This window comes from Festucalex cinctus, chromosome 21, assembly GCF_051991245.1.
Source record: "Festucalex cinctus isolate MCC-2025b chromosome 21, RoL_Fcin_1.0, whole genome shotgun sequence".
In the NCBI taxonomy this organism is placed as follows: domain Eukaryota; kingdom Metazoa; phylum Chordata; class Actinopteri; order Syngnathiformes; family Syngnathidae; genus Festucalex; species Festucalex cinctus.
In genome coordinates, this window is record NC_135431.1 from 16,367,966 (window position 1) to 16,392,594 (window position 24,629).

The window sequence follows — 24,629 nt, forward strand, 5'->3', positions numbered from 1 at the left end:
GCTTGAATCGTTACCAAAAGCGACAAAAACAAAACAAAACAAAACAAAACACAACACCCTGGATTCTGCCTCGCAGTGTACGACGAGGTTATAGTAAGTTATTTTAAACTAAAAAGAAAAACCTTTCCATAGGTTGACGTGGCTGCGTGTGCATGTTTGGCAAATCCAAGTATTTTCTTCAACAAATTGAATTGTTTTGGCCAGGACCAACACATCATCATATTCCGTATTTTACCTTGGACATTTTCGTCTTGCCTTCTCCAGTGAGGAAGCCCAAATTATTGATCTCGTTCTGCACAACAAAGTTTTGCTCCTCACGCTTCAAATTCTGAGGTCAGCAAAGACAGAACATGATAATTAAGCAAAGTTTGTCAACATATGCTGTGATGTATGCAAACTTGTTAAATACAGGACTTACATGTGACTTGCACCAGAGGATGAAGATATCTGCCACCATCCTAAAGAGCTCCGTCGAGTCTGTATCAGGCTCCTTAAGCCACCTCGACCTGGTGCAGACAAAAAAGATGAACCACAAATATTACCGCGCTTGCCATGTGACATCATCTGAATAGTAAATAAACGGACCTGTTGATGTCGACGTAGCGAATGAGCATGGGGTAGAAGGCGTAGAGGTCTCGGCAGAGCACAGCAAACTCGTCCAAGATGAGAAGCTCTGCCTCCTGATTGTCACTTTTGCCATCAGCCTTCAATAACTCCTCCTCAGACGCAACCTACAACACATCGTTTATCTCTATAATTCCATGCTTAATTTAACAAGAAGACTGAATGTCAATCTTCTACCTTCACTGTCTTCTTCTTCAGTTTCTCAAGTGTTGGTAAAAAGTGGGTTCTTAGCAGACCAGCTCCTGCTTTACTGATGATTGGCTGTGAGTAGACTAGACACATAAACAAACTGGATTTAGACTATTGTTTGTGTCTTAAAATAATTTACAGGTCTTCCATTTGTCTTACCTGCAATCCTCTTCATCCAGGGTGCGTCATCAATTCCCAAGTTGTTGTTGAGGATCTTGAGAATGTTCCCGAGAATGATGCTGAGGTGCTCCGACGTCACCATGGTGCAGCACTCGCCACTCAGAGGTGGGTTTTCCGGACCTTTTCCCCACCAGTAGGACAGATAGTTGCACAGCATGGGCAGGATCACTTCAATCACCTGAAGGAGAAAATTAGGAACCGATCAATACACAACATCTGAACTACAAATTCAATTCGATATCTTATCTTTTCATATTTGAGATTGAGATCTGAATTAATCTGACCAGTTGCCAAAAACAGACCTTGGCAAAAGCTAGGACTTCACCCTCACCCCTATTATTACTGTATGACTGTAAAGATATAGGAATACAGTAAATGCATAACTGAAATGCATGCCATATTTTTTGGTCTATGATCATGTGACTTAAACTCAAGTGTGACTTGTATACATTAAAATTAGAGCTCGCACTGGCACTCAAAAATCGCCATTTCATAATCGTATTGGCTTGATTTTAGCGGATGGCAAATGCTGTTGGTGCATTACCGCCAATGGCCAAAAGGTGGGAGTAATGCACTAAAAGTATTTGTCAACCACCAAAAGAAAGTCAAACAAGAAATAGTCCTGCATTTTGCTTGGAACACTCTTCAACTTAACTTCCCGAAATATACGTTCATTAATGTTAATCCCCAGAAATTCACTTCTCACTTTGCTTGACATTGTTCTCATGCATTATACTTCACAAAGAACCAAATGATAACTTTATATATTCCCAAAGTACACGTCTTTCAATTATTCAAACAGTCGATTTTTGACCTGCGGCATCTCAGTATAGCGTGCACCAGTCTCCGAGACATCATTGACGTCCTTCAGCAGCTTGTCAAGACGAGGCATCTCCGGGCACATTTCCTCCACCGCATCAGGCATACTTAGAACTAGAGAGGTCGCACTATCATTTAAAAATGTATGAAAATGATGCAGTCATTCTAACAAAAGTATACACGTGGACACTGACTGGCCCTCTCGCGTGGTGACTTGGTGTTGAAGACGGAGAGTGGGTTGTGAGTGTTCAGATGAGGTTCCAGGAAAGCTACAGGCATGGCGCCCACTAGAGTGGCCAGGCTCTCCCCAAGTGCTGGCAGATACCTGCAAGCCAATATGCACAGTGTGTAAAGTCCGTCTAAAATTAAAAATAGTTGACAGCCACTTTACAAAGAATCTGTGAGTAATTGAGCCCCCCCAAAAGGTTTGCAATCGCTTATAGATGCCACAAGATGGCAGCCAAACAAAAAAACTGTCAAAAATGTATGTTACTTGATATTTGTCTACTTTGGCAATCTGGACCAAGTGTTGTACCTTTCCACAAAGATGTTCTTTCCCGTTCCCAAAGAGTAGTAGCAAGTAAGGATTCGGTAGCAGGACAGTTGAACGTCATCCACTGAAAACACAAATCCGACAGTTTTGACGTCAAACACAAGACATCACAACTGCTTGAGTGTTGTCTATGGAAAGAGAAACTCACACAGAAGGTCCACTCCAAATTCGTGCGTTTTGATGTGATCAAATAAGGCAGTGAGGATCGGCAGAAGTGCCACCGTCACGTAGTGAATGCTCTGACTGACGCTCTTCATCTGGGCGCGCGACTGCATGAACTTCCCCAGTTTGAGCATTTCCAGAAGCTTCTCCAGGTCCTCCGCTGCATTGTCAAAGAAGGTTCGAAACCCGGCTTTGACCAGCTCTGTGCCTGACTTCATCACTGTTCTGAGAAAGGAATTGTGGACAATTATACTTGTAGTCTACAAAGAGAAATAGATATATTAAGAAATTTGAAATATACATGCCTGGTGTCAAGTGAGTGAGTGAGAATGTGAAGGCAGCTCACCATCATTGAAGAGTCACTTCCTGTAAGAGAAAATTCCATTAGCAACGGGGTAGGATGTGCTAAGTGTTCAATAATTGTCGTAAATACGCAGGTGCTTTAAAGTAATTTCATGGATATGTCAAAATTTATTTCAAGGTCAATTTGTGATTCATTTGTTAAATCTCATGCACACCACTAAAGAAAAACATCTACAAACTCAAAAAAATAAATTGTCCAGTGCTTCATGTCCCCGATTAGACCAGCCGAGGCTGTCTCCATGGCAACGAGACGATATGTCTTGCCAGTGTTTTTTTTCCCCCAAATGTTACACCGTGCCCCTCCACAAAAGCATAATTTGTGGCTTGCCTGTTTTCCACACTTTATTTCGCTTGTTTCTCCTTTCTCGCCTAAGAAATTGAGATGCCACCTGGTGACCTATCAGCCATCCCATTCCTATCTCCCCCATTCGGTGTAATTGTCTTTTTATGTTCCTTGGACAGGTTGGAAATTATAAAATGAATTTCGTTGCTCTGCGCAATGAAAATAAAATTTGATTTTTATTCCAAAAATGTCACAAAACGTACATATTAGATATAGATAGAAAGACATTGACTTTAAGATGCGAAGCAAAGAGGGTGAAAGATGATAGACAGCCTTACCAAAGAGAGAAATCCTGTGTCTGACAAGAGCTGCCAGTTTACAGAAAAGGCTGGAAAAGACAGATTAGGTAGTACGTTTACGAAACAAAAGCACAGGAGGAGACGATACAGAAGGGAATCTTTTCATGCAATAAAATTAGTGAACACATGAACCATTCACAACCTTGTGACCATCTCTTTTTCTTTGTTGGAGGCGTACCCACAGCTGCTAAGGTTCTTACTGGGCGTGGAAAGGAAGTAGAGGCACTGGTTCTTAAAAGTCTGATCCGTCAGCGGGAGCAACACCTGAACACAGCACAGGCTGCTGTCAGGAATTTTGTACCAACGTCAGTATTTGTAAATTCAAAAAGATGGTAAAATGGATGGAATGAAAATTTTGTTGCAGGATGATTTTGAACTTGAAGACGGTCGCTCACCCCCCTCCCACATTTTTTCCATGTTCACGCTGTGCCCCCCTTAAAGTAACATCTAAGAAATGCAGAAAGTTTTCAGACCTTAGCAAAGAACTTGATTTCCTGGTCATGAGGTGATTTGTCGGTCTTCCCGCTCGTGGCCATTGCCTCTAGAAGGACGACAAACACTCTTGCTTAGATTCATTCTAAGCTATGCTCCATTCCATTTCACCTTTAAAATGTTATAAACTCACCAAGGTGCGCGATAAACTCCTGGGCAGAATCGGCGCATTTCAGCAGCCTCTTGAGAAACTTGTAGGCGAAACGCTTCTCCATGGATGAAGAGTCCTGCTCCATGTCTTTTAGACCTCTGTGATATGTACCATTAAATATCAGATCAAGTAATGTAATCATTCCAAAAACTGGGTTGACCAGGTAAATTGGTTGCAAGTTAAAATAACGCACAGATATTGAGTGGGACTATTTAGTCAGACCTTGTTATGGCATAACCGCTTATCTGCAGGAACTTGAAGAGCTCTTGGGCCTTCTCTCTGTCTCTGTACTTCTCTTTAGCAGTCAGGGTATCATAGGGTACCAACAGCGGGTGGCTCCCTCCTCCTGGTGGGACGCATCCAATTTATAATCATCATGATCCAAAAAGTTCTTACGTCAGGATTTTCTGAAAATTGGGTAAATAATCCAGGTCCAGAAAGTAAAAACTAGTGTTGTTCCGATACAGTTTTATGGCTCCCGATACCGATACCCAGCTTTGCAGAATCGGACGATACCATACCGATACTTACGTTTTTTTTTTCCTCAACATGAAAAAGATGTCCTGCCATTGGTTCAGAGCATTCAAGGGCCAATAGGATATCTTAGATCGACATGCAGTGAACATGTCACATACCAGTGAATGTCGTGAACCAGCAAGACACAAGATGCTGCATCCAAAATCCTATATTTGCGATGGAATTAATGGTATCGGCATGTTACTTGTGAGTAGTCACCGACACCGATACCACTGTTTTAATGCAGTATCGGCACCTCTGCCGATACCAGTATCGGTATCGGAACAACACTAGTAAAAACCCTGCCACATGTTAACTTTAGCTCTCGTGCTAGCTGGCTAGCTCTCTGCGTGCTCCTTTACCTGCTAGGGAACTAGCTATCTAGCACCTGGGGCTAAAGCCAAAATTGGGTTGGGTTTTTACTTTAAGGACCTGGATTTGCTACCTCTGTAAATAACTGTATGCGTACCTTTGCTCATGAGTTCACTCTTCTTCTTCTTGGCCCAAATGTTGTGATAATTTTCTGCAATCACCTCAACCATGCCCTGCAGGTAATAAATTGGGACACATTGGACAACTTCCTCCAGGAATTGTCTCGGAATGGACAAATTTTGGATAGTCATTAAAGTTCTGTCATCCTGACTTGTGGATAATTATCATCATTAGACCACATTTTAAAGTATTCCAATGTACTTTTGATAATTTTGTGAGTCCATTCCTGGGGGAAAAAAAAAAAAAAAAAGTCATATCCTGACAAAACTAACTAACCTGCAGCTCTCTAGACAAGGTGAAATTGTGCAGGTCCATTGGCGCAGGAGTGAATCCATTGTCCTAAAAAGTAAAAAATGGACAACAGAAACAAATAATTTTAGATATACCTTGATTAGAGATGTTCGAAACTACCTTTTTCCATACCGATACCAGTACGAGTACTCAAATCTTGAGTAGTCTCCGATAACTAGTAGCCTACCGATACCACTAGTGCCTTTGAGAAAAAAATCCCCAAGAAGTAAAGACAGAAACTTTTAAAGAAATTTAAAAAAAAAATCCCTTGGATGCGCTCTCCAAATTAAGCGAATATTTGATGTGTTCAGTAGAAGAGAGCAAAACGAGACTTTACCTGCGTCTCTGAGATCTTTCGTTGTTTCTCATTTTCTCGTTGTTGGAACATGGCTTCTCCCTCCTTGGTCCTCTCGATGTTCCAGTCCATCGCCAGCATGCTCTTCAACGACTCCCTCGCTGGCCATCGGTATGTTTCTTTCTCCTAACACAAAAGGAATGCTTTCATTATTTCCCGAATGCTGCTGTATTGCATGAACATAAATTCACTCTATTTTAATGCTCTTTCTAGTTTTGGTGCGCTTTTACCTTCTCGCTAAGAGATTTGTAAGGCTTTAGCAGCGGATGCTTTTTGGCGTGCTCATCCAAACTGTCTCCGTGTTTCCACCCCGCTGACACCTGGTGGAGCATGACAATGTTCAACACAAAACCGATTCTGATTCAAATGTGAGCTCGAAATTTGCTGGGACAAACCTTCTCGGAAGACCACTTGTCATGGGAATGCTCTGCATATTTGTTGGCAATGTACTCAAGTTTTTCAGGTAGGGAGATACTGCAAAGAGCATGTTTGAAATGAATGGGACATTTTATGACTAATTGATATTGCGATGTAAATTTGTTATTCAAACATTCTGGATGTTCTGCCTCTTAACTGATCTACTCGCAGCTATTTTCACTGCAACCCCTTTCGCTCCCGGCAGTTTTACTGGATTTTGACTGATTTTACAAGGCCCACAGAATATTGTGTTCTATTGCTATAAAAACATGGAACCTACCAAAAGAAAGATTAGAGTCTCTTCTTTCATCAGGAAAAAAAGTATATTTATCTGTTACCATTCTGCAGCAATTAGCATTAGAATATAAGCTAAGTTTCATCATTATTCACATTCCTGGTGAAAACACTGGGGAAAAGAGCTTGTTGCTTCATGTTCCTGGCTGATCTCTTATAGTTTGCTGCCACCTGCTGGCCAGTTTTTTTTGTAATAACTACCATTTCTTAACCTCTTCATGTCAGAAGCTGTATCAAAGTCGCCTGTATGCTCTAGCATAAAAAAACAAAAACAAAGAACGTATAAATACGTTTTTGGGAGTGAAGGACAAAGTATTAAAAAAACGTATTTATACTTTCTTGATTTTGAATGAGTTAAGTGTTGTTCAACACTTACTTGGCAGTGTTTATAGGTTTGGGATCAAAGTTTCCCTGTGCGTCGATGGATGCTTGGCTCTCCAGCGTTGCTCCTAAACTGGCATCCACAAAGTCAGGTGGCAGCGCTCCGGCAATGGCACAAAGGCAAGAGTTGGCCATTTTGAACAGTTCGGCATCATATTTCTTACAGGAAGAGAGGATATGACAAAGGTCTACTTAGCAACTGCACGGATGAGTGAGGCGAGGCGAGGAAGCCAACTTATAAAAAATTCACGTGTTTTAGCACCATTGCTCACTGCTTTCACTTCACTGGCTCTGATTTCTAAGAATCACATTCTAAATTTAAGAGGGGGGGCCCCTAAATAGAAAATTTCAAAATTGTTTCTTGTTTGTACCTTTTGAGAGAGCGAGTCAAAAATTCCCCAGAAGAGCTTCTTGGTGAGAAGGAGCTCCTCCTCTGAGGCCGTGCCAAAGGTGTTCATCCCAGATGGCAGACAATAGTACTTCCAGTTCTGTTCATAGTGGTTGGTCAGCAGCTGCAGATCAACATACAGGAAAATGATGACAAAAACTACAGTACAGTCTGTAATGTACAGACTAACTGTGAAGCCTCCCGTTTTCTAGCAGGTGAGCAACATTCGCATGATTTAATGCAGCATCGTACCCGTAGCGGTATATTGCAGTATTCCGTGAGCATGGGAACATCAAACACCAAACGTCTGAGCAGCTGCTGCATCATGGAGGGACGCAGATGCCTGCCAATGAAAGTTAACAAGCATATGAATGGCATGGGAATTTGACTATTAGAAAAATTAAAGATGACTTACTTGATTTCATCTGTGACATGAGGATTGTTAAAGAGGGATAAATTTAACATGTTTATTATTGTTGGACTTGACGGTGTTACAAAACAGCATCACTGTGCCTTACTTACAAACTTCTCCACTAGGTGGTGTAACTAATCCAAATTTTACTCGTGTCCACTATATGTGGAAGTTTATTGGGTTTCAGTATGGTCATCTTTGACAACTATTATTATTCTTTCTCTCTGCGAACTTACTTGCAGATGGTCAGCAGGCACTCCTGAATAATATCTCGCTGCGCCTTGGTGAGCGAGCGCCCTTTGGAGAGGCGATAGATGGTTTGAAGCGTAGCGTCGATCAGGTGCGCGTAGTGCTCCGTGCTGGCGAACAAGGCGGCGCAGCGGGTCAGCAGAGGCAGCAGAGCCGAGCCGATGTACCTGTTCATGGCTAACGCCGTCTCGGTTGTACTCAGCACGTCCTGTGTGAAAATGACAATGGAGTTTGGAAAGTGACATTTTCTCCTAATGACGCTAATGAGGATGAAGATGATACAATAAACAGATGTCTTTTTTTGTTTGACGATGATGTTTACCGTGTCTAAAGAGGCAGCAGTTTGGAGGTCGGGCAGGAAGCCGACCTCCAACAGCTGGAGGAGGAAGCTCTGGTCCTCGATGCCGTACACCCTGTCCAGGAAGAGCACCATGGGGGCCTTGTGGTCCGGACAGAAACAGGCTGACATATCGGGTTCTGTCACTTGACCATCTGTGGGCATGGTGAGTTAATTGCGGAGTTCATTACACACTTTGTCAACACTCATTTAGTGTCACGGAAGGACAAGATTACTTGGAAGCAGTTGCAAGGCCCAAATTGCAACCTTGTCTATAAATTAGAGCTGTCAAATGATTATATTTTTTAAATCAGATTAATCACATCTTAGAATTTTGATTAATCACAATTACTTGCTTAATTTTCACTGACGGAACTCCCTTCACTCTCGGCTGTTTTACTGGATTTTGACTAATATTTTTATAGCAATATAACAACATTCTGTGGGTCTTGCAAAATCAAACCTACCAAAATAAAGTCTTTTTATTTTACTAAAATAATTAGTCTTTTCTTTCAACAGAGAAAAAAAGTATACTTGTATCTGTTTACATATTGCAGCAATTAGCATTATAATATAGCTAAGTTTCATCGTTATTCACATTCCTGGTGAAAACACTGGCAAAAAGAGCTTCTTGCAACATGGCCCTGGTTGATCTCTTATACTCTGCTGCCACCTGTTGGCCATTTTTTGAAATAACTACCATTGCTTTAAGACACGTCTTCGTGTCAGAAGCTGCATCAAAGCCTTCTGCATGCTCTTGCATAAAAAAATAAATAAATAAAAAAAAACGTATAAATATGTTTTGGGTGTGGAGGACAAAGCATTAAACGTATTTACACATTTTTGGGTTTGAATGAGTTAATGTTATGAGGACGTCTTCAAAATGTTTTATCCACTGCACATACTAATCCTCTTTTTCTAATCAGTGAATTAATTGCATAATTTAAAAAATATGACCGATAGTTTGACATGAACAAACATTCTGAATGTCATACGCAAACATCTATTAAATGCTTTTACTTTAATAAATGTATTTATGTTTATTACTCAGCCTTTAATATAACCATTCGCTATCAGCAATCATCTGAGGTAAAAATTAAGTGTTATTAATCTGCATTAAGATATGATTACATGCGATAGTTTTTTGTGACTAATTAGTTAATGCTTAGACTTTGGCAGTGCTACTTTCAAATTAGATTTGACTACCATATTTTTGTGTAAGACTCAACAAAGCAACACACCTTTATCAACCACAGGCTTTGTGAGCGGTATGCTGATGACGCCAACCAAATCCGTGGTGGGAACCAGCGAGCGCAGAATGGCTCGAATCCGCAGCGCTTCGCCTTTACCTGCGTTGATGAGCTGTCAGAGAGCATTCAGGTGAGAAAGTCTTGATTTGTGTGAGTCCAATTACATGTTTGTTTTTGTTTTTATAATTGTCTCACGTGCATCTCTGGGGCGCAGCGGCCCAGCAGGTCAATAAGGGCAGAATAGAAGGACATGATCGCGTTGCCCATGTGGATTATTTCCTCCTCTTCCTCACCAGAACTGAATTACATATGTACACGAACTGTTAGAAAATATTCACGTTTACATGGCAATCCTGTGGTAGTATTTAAGTATTCCGACCCAGTGGTGATGGCAGCCAAGGGTTTGGGCAGGTCAAGAGCAGGATCCTCGGATATCTTGATGGCCTCTTTCATGGCCGCCAGCAGACCCTGGCCCCCCTCTCCTCTCAGAGCCGGACCGAAACACTCGGGCCGTCGGATCAGCAGCTTCACCACCACGTTGGCGTTTTCCTCCACACTCTCACCTGGGACCCAAAGACAGCAGAAACAAAATTTCATGAACCAGGATCATTTTGTTAAAAATCTGATCAGATTTTAGAGGCACCATGATAGAGAGAAAGTAACAGTGACATTTAAAAATCGTAAAAGCAGCTTTTCTAAGTTTTTCTGTTACTCCCTCCCCACACTGACAATGAGAGTACCACTGCCACCTACTGTTGTGGATGTGGAATTACACTTGCGGAAAAACAAAATAAAAATGTGGTTTTCATTTGCATTTTCGTTTGTGATATGGATACAGTCAAAGTCAAAACATTAACTAATTAATCACAAAAAAATACCGCATGTAATTATATATTAAAGCAGATCACACTATTAAATTTTGACCTCAGATGATCCTTTAGCTGACAGCGGATGGTTATGTTAAAGGTTGAACAATAAACATAAATACATGCATTAAAGTAAAAGCATTTAATAGATGTTTGCGTATGACATTCAGAATATTCATGTCAAACTACCAGGGTCACTTTTTTAATTATGCAAGTAATTAACTTATTTAAAAAAAAAAAGAGGATGAGCGTGTGCAGTGGATAAAACATTTTGAAGATGTCCTCATAACAACTCATTCAAATCTAAAAACGTGTAAATATGTTTTTTTTTTTATGCTTTGTCCCTCACTCCCAAAAACGAATTTATACGTTTTTTATATTTTTTATGCAAGAGAATATAGAAGGCTTTGATGCAGTTTCTGACATGAAGAGGTGTCTTAAAGCAATGGTAGTTATTACAAAAAATGGCCAACAGGTGGCAGCAGAGTATAAGAGATCAGCCAGGGCTATGTTGCAACAGTCTTTTTGCCATTGTTTTACCCAGGAATGTGAATAATGATGAAACGTAGCTATATTATAATGCTAATTGCTACAAAATGGAAACAGATGAAAGAATCATTCTTTTGGTAGGTTCATTGTTATATATATATATATATATATACATATACTTACTGACCTTAAAAACTGCATACCATGCTTTAACAATAATTGTCATACACTTACCATTGCAGAAGACGGCAAACCTCAGGAAGGACAGGTAACGCTCGCCTTCTATGGGGTTCCATCCCAGGTCTGGGTAACCCTTGGCAACCAGCATGGCACAACTCTGAAGGCCACATCCTGCAAGGTATGTCACCACCTACACGCACACATGCAATTTCACTTTAATGATGCAGTCTGTCAGCGACAGTTACTTTGATGGATTTGCTGAGTAAGCGTAGTCTCACGGTACAAAGTCATACTTGATTTTTTTCTCTGAGAAGTTGAGGGTGGCACGTGGCCTCTATTTGCTTACAGTGAGTGATGAAGCAGCCTGCTTCGGTGCCTCAATCTAATCTGTCATTCATGTAATATAGGATCCAGAATAACAAGTATATGATAAATGAAAAATATTTTTTACAACTTAATGAAAAACGTTTTAATGTAACAAAATGTTCCTTACAATTATTTTAGTTATTCAAATAGAAATAAGAAGCCAGACAGTGTCAAAAAAATATTTATTTGGTCTCATTAAGAGACCACTTAATTTTGCGAGTTTAAAGCTAACCTTTTCTAGATCTGGTTCCTCCAGGGCCAGAGCGAGGCCATTGTTGTCCATCACCGATGATGCGGCAACATCCAGTGGAGTGGAGCCCCGCATCGCTTCAGAGGCTACAAACACACACATTTATACACACTAAATAATATGCTCCTTGTTTAATTTATACAGAGGAAAAACCTGAGCAAACATTACTGCCATGATAGATAAAAAACATAAGCAGAAGAGACCAGCGTTACTGTGACTCATCAGTCCAACCTGAAGTAACCCCCTGACGTTGCATGCTTCCCCTGTCCCCGCTGCAGTTATCCTGTTTGTATCAGTTGCAACCTTTCAAGATAATAGCTTGTATTATGGATTATTATTGGTTTCAAATATCAGTCATCGGGCTCTTTGACTACTAATAATCTGCATTGGTATCAACCCTGAAAAAAAAACATATCGGCCTATCTCGACTAAACAATGACCATCATCTACAGCGCAAATTTATCCATCCAACATATCTGACCTGACTTGTTTTCCAGACATAGCACAAAAAAACATCCAATCATATCCAATATCCATCCATCACTTCATACCCAGACCGACACTGCTGTTCTCCAGCAGGTAGCTGAGGTGGTCGAACATGGCTTTCTGGTTCTGCCGGCTAATACGGCAGAAATAGCACAAAAAGCGACAACAGCTTGCAACCATCTTGGGGAAGGCAATTTCCTGTGGATGAAGAAGAAAGATAGCCAACGTTAGAACAATCTGAAAAGTGTGCTGGGGTGTCAGGCGGTAAAATTTTTAATCGTAATTAATTGCATGACTTCAATAATTAACTAATTCTTTCCCAGCCATTTTCACAGAAGCAATCCCATTCACTCCCAGCTGTTTTACTGGATTTTGACAGATTTTGCAAGGCCCACAGAATATTGTGTTCTATTGCTATAAAAACATGGAACCTACCAAAAGAAAGATTAGAGTCTCTTCTTTCATCAGGAAAAAAGTATATTTATCTGTTACCATTCTGCAGCAATTACCATTAGAATATAGCTAAGTTTAATCATTTTTCACAAATCTATTTAGAATTGGGACTAATTGAGCTTTTTTTCAACATGGCCCTGGTTGATCTCCTTTGCTCTGCTGCCACCTGATGGCCGTTTGTGTAATAACTACTTTTTCTGCAACTGTTCTTTTCAGTTGAGAGACTGCATCAAAGCCTTCTGTATGCTCTTCTAGCATAAAAAAAAAGTGTAAATACGTATTTGGGACACAAAATCATAAAATAAAACGTATTTATATGTTTTTGGGAGCAAATGAATTAACTCATGATTAATTGCACATTTTACATCTAAATTGATATCTAAATTTACAATAAAATATTTTTATCTAATTTTTCATACTTTTGTTAACATAGAAGTAGGAAAAAAATGTTAACCTAATAGAAATATATGATTGCATCTTTTAGTCATTAATACTGTAATTTTCTAAAAATAATTAAAATTGTTTTAAAATTGAAAAGTATGTACTGTATTGTAAGAGTGTGACATTGATTTGTGTTGACGTCATTTTTCTGTCACTGGATGGCGTAATTTCGTTTGTAAGGAAATGGTGACAGCTCAATGCATTTTTCAATTTCATATTAAGAGCTGTCTAATTTTTAAAATGAAGTAACTTCTGAATCTCGGCATGTTTTTAAAATTGTAAAATACAACTTGAAATAAATATATGCAAATATATGCATTGTTCAATGTATTACTGCTAAATTGTGTTACAATGACTCCTTTGCACAACATTGAATTATTTTATTTTGTTAAGTTCATTACGGATGCACATCGTAAAGTGACGCAACTTTACTGCAAATGAAACCAAAAACTTTTTTTTTTTTTTTTAATGTAATCTTTAATATGAAGGAACTTGCAAATTTATGCACATATTTTAAATTGTAAACTACAACTTGACCCCTGTCCCCACAAATATATGCATTATTATTACATTTATTACTGCTAAAATGTGTTATAATATAGAAAATATAATGTATAAATAAGTCTTAGGTTAATGCAGTGAATTAAAACCAACCTGAGACTTGTCTCCACCCAGCACATTGACCATCACCTGCATTACAGTCTCATGCATGCCCAACACTCTCATGAGGTTTGGATGCTGGTAGAAAACCTTATTGTTCATAATGTCCCTAAAGACACAAAAAATATGATTTGTGAACATCGGTTTGTTGTGTCCACACTTGATAAAAACATTACATATTAAGTCAGGAACCATCATCCTACCCCAGTCCATCAATCATGAGCTTTTCCTCCTCCATGCCCATTCGAACGGACAGCAGCGACCTGATCTGACCCAGCGAGGCCAGCAGGTTAATTGCATCCTGCACGGACGTGGCACTGATGGTGTACGACTTCTTCATGGCCCGCAGCAGCTCCCCAATGCCGTCGTACTGCCTCCGTAGCAGGCTGAACATCACTCGGACCAGCTCGGGATCCTGCATGTGCGTCTCCTGGGCCCAGCTGCTTATAGTCTGGGAGATGAGCTCCTTCAGATTGGCTGAAGAGAAACAGATGGACAAATTCAAGTCTGGAGCGGAGATTCCAACCTGGGAACTCTTGACTGCGAGCAGTTTTGAGTAAGTTGTTCAATTCATAAAAGACGAAGCTGAGTGAATCATATAAATTGCTGTCCCTGAGAGCTAAATCGTCAGCGATCATACTGTGCTTTGATTGATGCGGTGCTAATAGACTGCAAGGAGAGCATCGTGATGAACAATTCAGTGTGATCAGAACCACATATAGAAAAGGTCATTTAGTCATCCTAAATCACATCTTTGCACGTTCAGTCATTCACAGCAGACGTGTGAGCCTGGCATTAAAATTTATAGGGGAGTGTCTTACACCGAATGTGCATTAGTCGTCTTTTATGCAGAACAGAACACAGAAATCAAGCAGAGAATACTGGAACTGTCTATTTTGAAAATTGTCCGTTTCAATATCGTCATGGAATGACTCACTGGGGGAAGCCTGCTCTTTCTCTTCAGGTTCCTCCTCCGTCTTCTGCGGCGGACCCTTGATCTTGTACAGCAAGGCCAGGAGACGGCCTTTAATCGACGTGTCCTGCTCTTCTTCGTCCTCCTCCACTGGGATTCCTGTATGGAGAGACACATTTCAGTGAGTGGGTCTCAATTTAAACAAGCAAAGGGGGCAGAATGTGGAGCGTTTATTCAAATCGACTCACCACAGTGCAGCTGCAGCTCTTCGTGGAAAGCATTGAGTTCGTCCTGCAAGTCCTCGGGACAGGGACAGTCATCACCTGTGGTGAAGTTCAACAGGATGTTGATCTATAGGAAAGAGAAAACGGGGCTAAAACAGGTGCTGGGTATATCAGAATGTGAGAACAAAAAGACTCAAATGAATTGCTGAATTGCAGAGTTGAAAAAGGAGCTTTGTCGTTGTTGATACGACATGACTCCTTCTTGTGATTGGCTCCACTTAAATCATGCAGAAGCTGAAAACTGCATGCATAATTTTTTGTTTAAATATAGTATATCAGTCCTGCTCACTGCAATAAGAAAGATATAATTTCTTACATTTAACCTAAATTTGCTTATTTTGCTTTGACATACTATTTTTACTTAAAATGACAAGATTATTCTGCTTATTTTAAGATACTTATTAATTAATTATCTTATTTGGTCAAGCAGTCTTTGCATTAACAGCCAGTTCGTTTTGTTATATTTACTAAGTTTATTTTTCCTCTTTCCTCTTTTAAGAAAAGTTATATTTATTTACAGCTTGAAAAAAGTCATTATTACTTGTGTTTAAAGGGATACTTTACTTATTTAGCCATTTTTGGCACTCAAACATGAATATTTTGCTGATCATAAATTTTATATTTTCATTATTTTTCATGTACAATGTGTACCTTTAAATTTCCCAGAGGGAGTCATCCAAAAGGGATCAATAAACTCCAGTCTAAGTCGAAGACATTTTGCAACTTGCTGTCGACTGAAAATGACTCATCATAAGGGCTCAGGTAACCAATCACAGCTCAATTTGTGAATGTCACATGACCAAACCTAGAAAACAGGTGATTTCATTTTCAGCCAACAGCAATTTGCGAAATGTGTTTTTAAAGTTACTATTTGTATGTGAAAAATGATGAAAGTATCTAATTAATTATAGACAAAATATTAACTTTTTATTGCTATAATGGGCTAAATAAGTGAAGTATCTCTTTAAGACCGCTGTGGTTGATATGGACCTCGTATTATTGTCTTATTTTTAAAAATCTTACAGGAAAATTTGAGTAAAATATTCTTTTTCTGTTTGAAGATAATTTTGCTGATTTGAAGTAATAATTTTCTTACTGACATTAAAACACCTGAGCATTTTACAGCTTACAGCTAACAAAGCCTACAAAGACACAATGCACTATTAAAATAGATATTATAATTTAAAATACATCTGTACAATATTCAAATCATATTTAAACAAGTTTAGCGAGGTTGTTAAATGTCGCCCTACTAAGCCTCTGGCATACCAATAGTTGGATACCGTTTTTTTTTTTTTTTTTTTTTATAAAGGCTCCCTCAAGAGGAAATTCTGGTCTACGCTGTGAACGGGGACTGAGAGCAGTTTACTATTACACCACCCATGCAGACTTTCATCTCAGTCAGCTCACCAAATTCAATTTAGTCTTACATGCCCAAGATACTCTTCGGGAATACAAATGAAGTCTTGCAATAAACAGGAAAAAAAAAAAATCCTGTGAAGTTGACTGAAATCTTCCCAGGCACAAAAAAATACAAAAAACGTTTATGTAAATGACCTAGTTTGCGTTGCTACCTGCTCTTGGGGAGGCGAGCGGAACTCTTTGGTCTTCTTGGCCGTGACAGCGGCGGACATGTTGAGCGCCAGCATGAGCTCGTTGTAGCGGAATTTCTGATTGTGCTGCAGCTTGGACACAAAGTAGTCGGAGAAGGAGACGATGGATTCGATGCGGTGCTTCAGCTCGCAGTCGCAGAAGTAATGCAGAAGCTCACACATCTGAAAACGGAAGGATGTTATTTAGCAAAAGCGGCATAATATTGAAGGTCTCCCATCGCTTTTGATTGGACAATCATAAATTCAGGGTGACCTAAAGCCAGTTAATTAATAAGGTCATTTGATATCACTTTTTTCAGACTGATACCATTACTTTTGATACATAAAATTTGCCCAAAAAACAATGACAGATCATTTTAAAGAAAGACCTACGTATCACAATAAAGCATTTTTTTCCCCCAAAACTGCTTCAAATAATAGCAATTTCTTTCTTCTAATTTCTAGTTCCTGATTGTAAAATGGCCGCAAGTGGCATCACTAGTACTGATACCTTGAAACAGCTCGAAATAGCTATCAATTCTAAAACCTGGTATTGGCCTGATAGCGATACCTGGTATTAGACTGATATCGGACCGATCCCGGTATTGGACTGATACCTGGTATTGGCGTTGCATGAAATAATGGCAATTTGCTACTCTTCAAATTTCTAGTTCCAGGTAACAAAATTGCCACAAAAGCTGTCGCTAGTACGATACCTTGAAATAACTAGCAATAGCTGTCGATAGGGATACCTGGTATTAGACTGATATCGGACCGATACCTGTTATTAATAACCTGGCCTCAGAATTCCATGAAATAATGGCAATTTACAGCTCTTCTAGTTTCTGATTATAAAGTGACCACAAAGGCTGTCACTAGTACCGGTAAGTAGCTTGAAATAAGGCTTGGTATAGGCCCAATAGTGATAACTGGTATCAGGCTGTTATCAGACCGTTCCCTGGTATCAGACAGATATTCCAATACCTGGTATCGGACAGATACCAGGTATTGGAGTGGTATTGGACCAATACCCGGTATCAGACAGATACTAGGTACTGGAGTGGTATTGGACCAATACCCGGTATCAGACAGATACTAGGTACTGGAGTGGTATTGGACCAATTCTGATACCTGGAATTGGACTGGTATCAAACTGGTACCAGTTCCTGATACCTGGCATCTGGCCTCGAGCTTTTTGCAGCTAATTTCAAACTAAATTGTACATGCGCATTTCGTTGATCACTCATCCCACCTGCCGTTTGACAGACTCTGGCAACGACTTCTCCAGAAGACCGCGGACGGCCGCCTTGCTCTCCTTCGTCTCCTCTTCTCCCGCCTCCGTAGCCTTCTTCTCATTCTTGCCCACCTCCTCCTTCTCCCCGGCAACAGCCGCTTCGTCCACCTTGGCCTCCTCCCCCTCCCCGAACACGTTGGGATCGATCAGGAGGAGAATCAGTCTGACCTCCTCGCTGTTTAAGACCCCCATGACCAACAGCGTTCCGATCAGTTTGAGGATGGGCACGAACTGGTACTCCACACTCCCGCCCACCGGGTCCCTTATATGGATGCCGCCGCCCTGCACGGCCTCAGTCAGCATGCTGATGGCCTTCTCTTTAAGGATGTCCAGCGGGATCTGGGGGCTGTGGAGATATTGCTGGCGCTTGGTGCTGACGATGCAGGTGGGGGAGAAGTTGACCCGGGGCTTCAGGGACGTGCTCAGGCCCACGCCGGGCAGCGAGTGCTTTTTGGTCTCGTCGGGGAACATCTTGATTGAGCGCGTCTCGTCCGTCACGGGGATGATGAACTCGTTGTTCATCATTAGGCGAGCCTCCTTCGCCGTTTCAAGATGGATGCTGGAAGCAAACATAACAATCAGTGGTGCTTATTTACAAGTCAGGATTTCTTTTGGTGGAGGTTCTCGCGCATGCCACCTCCACCACACCAGCATCTACTGAAATTCAAGCAGAATTTGCTTCTCCCACTGGTCGCTGAATCAGTGGTGTAGTGTCTGTGGATCTCACTCTGCTTCATCTATCCTTCCTTTAGTTTTTCCTCTGGTCTCTTGAGATCGCCCTAATCTGTTGCAATTTAGAGGTTTCTGGGGTGGGTGAAAGATTCTGGTTTTGCAACCCTGCAGGGTGTCTGGTTGCTGCTGAATTTCACATTGCTTCATCTTTCTTTCCTTTGATCCTTCCTCTGGTCTCCTGACAACTTCACGACTCTAGCGGGACTTTGAAGTATCCGGGTAAGGTGAAGGGTATGGGATTTTTTAACTCATTTGCTCCCAAAAACGTATAAGTACGTTCTATATTAAATATTACCAGTATCCCAAAGATGTATTTATATGTTTATCATGTTGTTTTATGCTAGAGCATACAGAAGGCTTTGATGCAGCCTCTGAACTGAAGAGAAAGGTTGAAGCAATGGTAGTAATTACAAAAACGGCCAGCAGGTGGTAACACAGTGTAAGAGATCAACCAGGGCCATGTTGCAACAAGCTCTTTTTGCCGGTCTTTTCACCAGGAATGTGAATAATGATGAAACTTAGCTATATTCTAATGCTAATTGCTGCAAAACAGAAACAGATACAAATATACTTTTTTTTTTCCTGTTGAAAGAAGAGAAAGAAGCAGGTTCCATGTTTTTATAGCAATAGAACACAATATTCTGTGGGCTGTCAAAATCCAGTCAAACAGCCGGGAGCGAAGGTAAAAATGGCTGGGAGTGAATGAGTTAATAGGTTTCAGGTGAATTAAAGAGCACAAACAATACTGAGCTGAAAAAAAAAAAAAAAAGGATTGCAGATTGGGCTCATCAGCTAACAAACCTGATGAGGACGTTGTAGAAGCCTTCCCTTAGCATGCCGGAGAGATACTGATTGTCGATGGTGTAGAGGAGCTGCGATTGGTCCAAGTGGCTGCAGAGGGCATGCGCTACACGGGTGTTACCAAGGGCACAGAGTGCGCAGTACAGCTTTAGAGTGTGATAATGGAACTTCCTTAAGTCTTCATGCTCGGATAATTCCAAGATATCCAAACACCTGAAAGGAGCAGGGCAAAAGATGAAGGGGATCAGTCGTAATAAATAATCTGTCAGTACGTTTTTTTACCGAATGCAGCGAAGTGAAATATTGAGTGTAATGCAACATCCTCCAGTCAGAAAATACTCGGGAGTATGAGTATTCTGTTATGCCTGGGTCACGCCAGGGTTAAGTTTGAGTTCATGACCTGTTAAGTTCGGGTTCATGACCGTCAGGTCAAGTGTCTGTATGGAATTGATGTAACAGTATCTAGTTTCAACTGGTTTTAAGTTATGTGACAGCTATGTGATGTCAGGAGCTTTGTGATGTCAATCTGAAATCAATTAATTAATTAGTTAATCCTTTACTTGGTCACAACCAATCAGATCGATTCACTGTCTGTAGTAGTGGTCTAAGAAGTGTGTGTGTTTGTCGGATTATTGCTTCTGTTACCACTGTTCCTCTGTGCAGCTCCACAGCCCAAGGGGGCTTGGCGTCTTGTCATTCTCGATGCATTCTCGTTGTTTTTTGTTTAGTCAAGTTGTTAAAGAGTTAAAACATTATTTGCGTCTGCGCTTTGGATCCAACCTCCAGCACGACATATTCACTCTTTCAGTACTCACTAATGCTGAGCACCAATACCTCTCGTACTTTTGAGATATAAAATTCAATTTAACACACTGACAAAAAAAAAAAAAAAAAGTCAACTAAAACCTTTTTTCTGATGCAAGGTGTCAAACCGCCGCAGCATAGAGCTACTATACAACTGCCAAGGATTAGTTGCTCAATATTGATTTGACTCCACCTGTTTTCCTCAGGTATATGCACAGCCATCATATGCAGCGGCTCCAAGCATTGGACAACCCATCCGTGTCGCTCGCTGACTCGAGCCGTCTCCACGCTGAGGAAGGTGTTCGGCATGCGGCTCCACAGCACTGCCACGATGGTCTGCACGTCCAGTCGCGGCGGGCATTGAGGCACCGGGTTCCTGTGCTCACTCTTGAAGATTGCTGAAGAAATTGGCATGGCATCCTGGGAATAAGGGAAAGAACAGAAAGGTAATGCATTTCTTTTTTTTTTTTTCTCATATTATTCTCGCGTGCGTCTCATGAGACTCTAAGAATGTGAAAGGCTTAACTCAACAAATGTGTTTCGCTTTATCTTTGTCTTTTTGATAGAATTATTTGCAAAAAGGAAAAGATAATGAATGTGACAGAACAGGAAATGTAGGAAAACAGTTCACATATCTCTTTGCTGTGGTTGCTCGGTACAATATTGTCAAGTCATTAATATTTAAACATTCAATGTAGTCATTAGTCAGCGATAAAGTTTATGTGAAGAGTCGGACCTCCCAAGCACAATCACTTTTGAAATATTTATTATATACAATTGTCTATACCAGGGGTCACCAACGGGGTGCCCGTGGGCAAGGACCACATAAGTAGCCTGTGGGCCTGTTCTAAACAGCTTACCAGTAATGGGGCATTGTGATTTACTAGGAATATCTTAGAAGTAATCATGTTAGAATGTAAACGCTGGCGAACATTGATTGGAATAAAGTATTTCATATTGATGGATCTGTTTCCGAATCATTGTGACAAAAAAAATTTACACGATCATTGTCTTCACAGAAATGAAAGTATTATTAATAATATATACAGGACTGTCTCAGAAAATTAGAATATTGTGATAAAGTCCATTATTTTCTGTAATGCAATTAAATAAGCAAAAATTCCATACATTCTGGATTCATTACAAATCAACTGAAATATTACAAGCCTTTTATTGTTTTAATATTGCTGATCATGGAATTTTTTTTTTACTTGGTCTGAGGAAATATTCTAATTTTGAGATAGGATATTTGAGTTTTAATCAGCAACATTAAAATAATAAAAGGCCTGCAATATTTCAGTTGATTTGTAACGAATCCAGAATGTATGACATTTTTGGGTTTTTTTAACTGCATTACAGAAAATAAAGAACTTTATCACAATATTCAAATTTTCTGAGACAGTCCTGTAAGACAACCTTACTAAAGGTCATATCAACAAATTTATTTCAGAAATGTGTATCAAAACCATGGTCGCCCATCGCACTAATCAGTTTCAAAACGGTTTTATAAAGTTGCCAAAGTTGACTAGAATGAATTGTTTTTGACCTTTGATCTTCAACTGTACCGTACAGTAAGTATAACATACAAGCATCTATTACACTAGCTGTAAATGTCATTCAGAGTGCGATACAAACCTTAATCTTGACAAATTCAAACTGAAAGAGGTTTGCGCAGGTGGGCCGTACAAACACAGCAGGGAACAGCTTGGTGCTTGGCTCCACCTGGAAACAAGCAAAGTGGCTTTAGAGAACTCCACTCAAGCTCATGTGGTGTCTCATACAGTAAAGCTTTTCATCACAGCTTGAATTCCCAGAAACAATTTTAAGACAGGCGATGGAAAATATTCAAGGTCTACATCTATATAGGCAGGTTGCAGCATATTAAAAAGCTAAAATATGAAAGCAAGGTGCGACATGAGTTATTGTGCAGATGCGTCTTCAATGGAAAAAAAAATAAACACTGGAACACAGAAGTACAAATCTGCAGGCGTAATTTACTGCACTGCAAACTTGTTTCCCTTTAGGGAAGACAAATTGCTTGAATGTTTGTTGAATACTAATGTGTCCAGGCACCGTCCAGGTTTATTGTTATGGAGCTGAGAGCAATAACCAGTGGAAAACTTGTAGTTGAGAATGAATACAGTGATAGAATCGCTAAAATAATCACAATAAATTCACATGGGAATAAAACATACCATATACTGCAAAAAAAGACGGTAATAGCCCTTGCTATGTTCATGCTCGCCTCGTATTTACCTGATAAGTGGTAGACAGCTCCTTGCCGTTGGCAGTGAAGGAAACGAGGCCAGTTGCCAGTTCCATCAGACAGCCAATCTCCACGTCAGAGTTGGAGCGGCTGGATGAAGAAGGGCCGACTGCGTCCGCTCCACACACCATATAGCAGTTACTTCTCTGGACACTAATGTCGATAGGAAGGGGAAGAAGAAAAAAAAAAAAAAAAGAGTGCTGAGAGGGCAGACCTCCACCATTTGTCTCCATCAATGTGTGAGAGGCTGTGAGCTCAGAGCTTTAGTGGATAAAGGGAGGTTTCGTTTAGATTCAGAATTCTTTCTGGAGTCAAAGTCATATAAGAAAAGAAGCTAGAAAGAAGTGCAGAAAATTGCAGCATGATCAGAATCAGATTTATTGGCCAAGTAAGAAATTTGTCTTCCGTCACAAACTGTCCAAGAAACACTAAATGATATTAAATTTTAATAATACTATTGACTTTTTTTTTTTTTTTTTTTTTTTTTTAACACAACCACCTTGTTGCAGGTAACAGCTTGGCACATATTCATCGAGTTATTGACTACGTGGTATTTCCATCTAGATGTGTTAAACGACAGAGATATAGATAGATGGACAGATGATGGATAGATGGATGGATGGAGAGCTGGATAGATGGAGGGAGGAATGGAGGGATGGAGGGAGGGAGGGAGAGAGATGGATGGATGGATGGATGGAGGGAGAGAGACGGATGGATGAGGGAAGAGAGATGGATGGATGGAGGGAAGAGATGGATGAAAGATGGATGAATGGAGGGAGCGAGATGGATGAGAGATGGATGGAGGGAGAGATGGATGCGAGATGATAGATGGAGGGAGAGAGATGGATGCGAGATGGATGGATGGAGAGAGATGGATGGAGAGAGATGGATGGATGGAGAGATGGATGGATGGAGAGATGGATGAAGGATGGATGGAGGGAAGTAGGGAGGGATGGATGGTGGGAGGGAGGGACGGATGGAGAGAGATGGATGGATGGAGATGGAGGGAGGGAGGGAGATGGATGGATGGATGGAGACGGATGGATAGATGGAGGGAGGGAGATGGATGGATGAGGGAAGAGAGATGGATGATAGATGGATGGATGGAGGGAAGAGATGGATGAAAGATGGATGGATGGAGGGAGCGAGATGGATGAGAGATGGATGGAGGGAGAGATGGATGCGAGATGGATAGATGGAGGAAGAGAGATGGATGAGAGAGAGATGGATGGATGGAAGGAGAGAGATGGTTGGATGGAGAGATGGATGGAGGGAGGGAGGAAGGGAGCGGGATGGATGGAGGGAAAGAGATGGATTAGAGATGGATGGAAGAATGGAGGGAGCGAGATGGAGGGAGAGATGGATGGATGAGAGATGGATGGATGGAGAGATGGAGGGATGGCGAGATGGATGGACGGCTGGATGGATGGAGCGAGATGGATGAGAGATGGATGAGAGATGGATGGATGGAGGGAAAGAGATGGATTAGAGATGGATGGATGGAGGGAGGGAGAGAGATGGATGGATGGAGGGAGAGAGATGGATGGATGGATGGATGGATGGTTGGATGGATGGAGAGATGGATGGAGGGAGAGAGATGGAGAGATGGATGGATGGTGAGTTGGATGGATGGATGGAGAGATGGATAGAGAGATGAGAGATGGATGGATGAAGTGTTGGATGGATGGAGAGAGAGAGAGAGGGAGAGGGATGGATGGATGGATGGATGGATGCTTGGATTTTAATTGTGAAAACTGTATTTGCTGTTACGCAAACATGAAGACCAGAGCGCTCCTGACAGAAATGCCACCGCTATTCTATGTCTCAGAGTCTATGTCCATCCCCATAACTCAGGATAAAAGCCAGGTAACTTGCCTCTCATGTACCCGGCCCCTCTCGTCTCCCAAGGTGACGGTGACCGTTCTCGTCTTGTTGAGGTTGAAGTTCCTTGAGTGGTAATGATAGTCCGGCGTGACCCAGCCCACCCACACAGACGCGGGGTCCTGCCCGGCAAACACTCGCACCGAGTGGGAGTACTGTCATGAGCACACGCCGTGGAAAACATTCAACTACTTTACATCAACCATTTGCAATGCTGAGTTGTGTTTGATCAAATACTAATTTACAGTCGTGATGCTCCCGTAATCAGTAGCTCCGTCTTCTTTTGGAGGATGGCTGCAGAGGACAAATTATTT

General features: G+C 40.9%; 2 protein-coding genes across 2 annotated transcripts in view; one reads left to right on the forward strand and one right to left on the reverse strand.

Moving 5' to 3' along the window:
* The window catches only part of aven (apoptosis, caspase activation inhibitor), a 49,882-nt gene extending 43,070 nt beyond the window's left edge, over positions 1-6,812 (forward strand). The window contains exons 16-17 of the transcript XR_013281136.1: positions 993-1,098; positions 5,897-6,812. The gene's annotated coding sequence lies outside the window, so the exon portion shown is untranslated. The remainder of the gene's footprint in view (positions 1-992; positions 1,099-5,896) is intronic.
* Positions 1-24,629, reverse strand: part of ryr3 (ryanodine receptor 3) — a 110,726-nt gene that overhangs the window by 21,601 nt on the left and 64,496 nt on the right. Inside the window, exons 31-73 of the mRNA XM_077510128.1 lie at positions 24,561-24,609; positions 24,310-24,470; positions 22,425-22,587; positions 21,804-21,890; positions 20,362-20,588; positions 19,365-19,577; positions 17,790-18,390; positions 16,520-16,720; positions 14,910-15,012; positions 14,686-14,820; positions 13,952-14,225; positions 13,743-13,857; positions 12,260-12,392; positions 11,691-11,794; positions 11,147-11,282; positions 9,937-10,120; positions 9,753-9,855; positions 9,549-9,669; positions 8,293-8,462; positions 7,958-8,178; positions 7,562-7,652; positions 7,293-7,433; positions 6,917-7,080; positions 6,225-6,303; positions 6,060-6,149; positions 5,812-5,955; positions 5,460-5,522; positions 5,161-5,236; positions 4,398-4,521; positions 4,158-4,273; positions 4,006-4,073; positions 3,675-3,796; positions 3,512-3,561; positions 2,833-2,893; positions 2,514-2,752; positions 2,348-2,429; positions 2,007-2,137; positions 1,808-1,926; positions 973-1,171; positions 802-896; positions 586-731; positions 419-506; positions 236-328 (exon numbers count right to left, since the gene is read on the reverse strand). Coding sequence (XP_077366254.1) covers positions 236-328; positions 419-506; positions 586-731; positions 802-896; positions 973-1,171; positions 1,808-1,926; positions 2,007-2,137; positions 2,348-2,429; positions 2,514-2,752; positions 2,833-2,893; positions 3,512-3,561; positions 3,675-3,796; positions 4,006-4,073; positions 4,158-4,273; positions 4,398-4,521; positions 5,161-5,236; positions 5,460-5,522; positions 5,812-5,955; positions 6,060-6,149; positions 6,225-6,303; positions 6,917-7,080; positions 7,293-7,433; positions 7,562-7,652; positions 7,958-8,178; positions 8,293-8,462; positions 9,549-9,669; positions 9,753-9,855; positions 9,937-10,120; positions 11,147-11,282; positions 11,691-11,794; positions 12,260-12,392; positions 13,743-13,857; positions 13,952-14,225; positions 14,686-14,820; positions 14,910-15,012; positions 16,520-16,720; positions 17,790-18,390; positions 19,365-19,577; positions 20,362-20,588; positions 21,804-21,890; positions 22,425-22,587; positions 24,310-24,470; positions 24,561-24,609 — 6,082 coding nt within the window. The remainder of the gene's footprint in view (positions 1-235; positions 329-418; positions 507-585; positions 732-801; positions 897-972; positions 1,172-1,807; positions 1,927-2,006; positions 2,138-2,347; positions 2,430-2,513; positions 2,753-2,832; positions 2,894-3,511; positions 3,562-3,674; positions 3,797-4,005; positions 4,074-4,157; positions 4,274-4,397; positions 4,522-5,160; positions 5,237-5,459; positions 5,523-5,811; positions 5,956-6,059; positions 6,150-6,224; positions 6,304-6,916; positions 7,081-7,292; positions 7,434-7,561; positions 7,653-7,957; positions 8,179-8,292; positions 8,463-9,548; positions 9,670-9,752; positions 9,856-9,936; positions 10,121-11,146; positions 11,283-11,690; positions 11,795-12,259; positions 12,393-13,742; positions 13,858-13,951; positions 14,226-14,685; positions 14,821-14,909; positions 15,013-16,519; positions 16,721-17,789; positions 18,391-19,364; positions 19,578-20,361; positions 20,589-21,803; positions 21,891-22,424; positions 22,588-24,309; positions 24,471-24,560; positions 24,610-24,629) is intronic.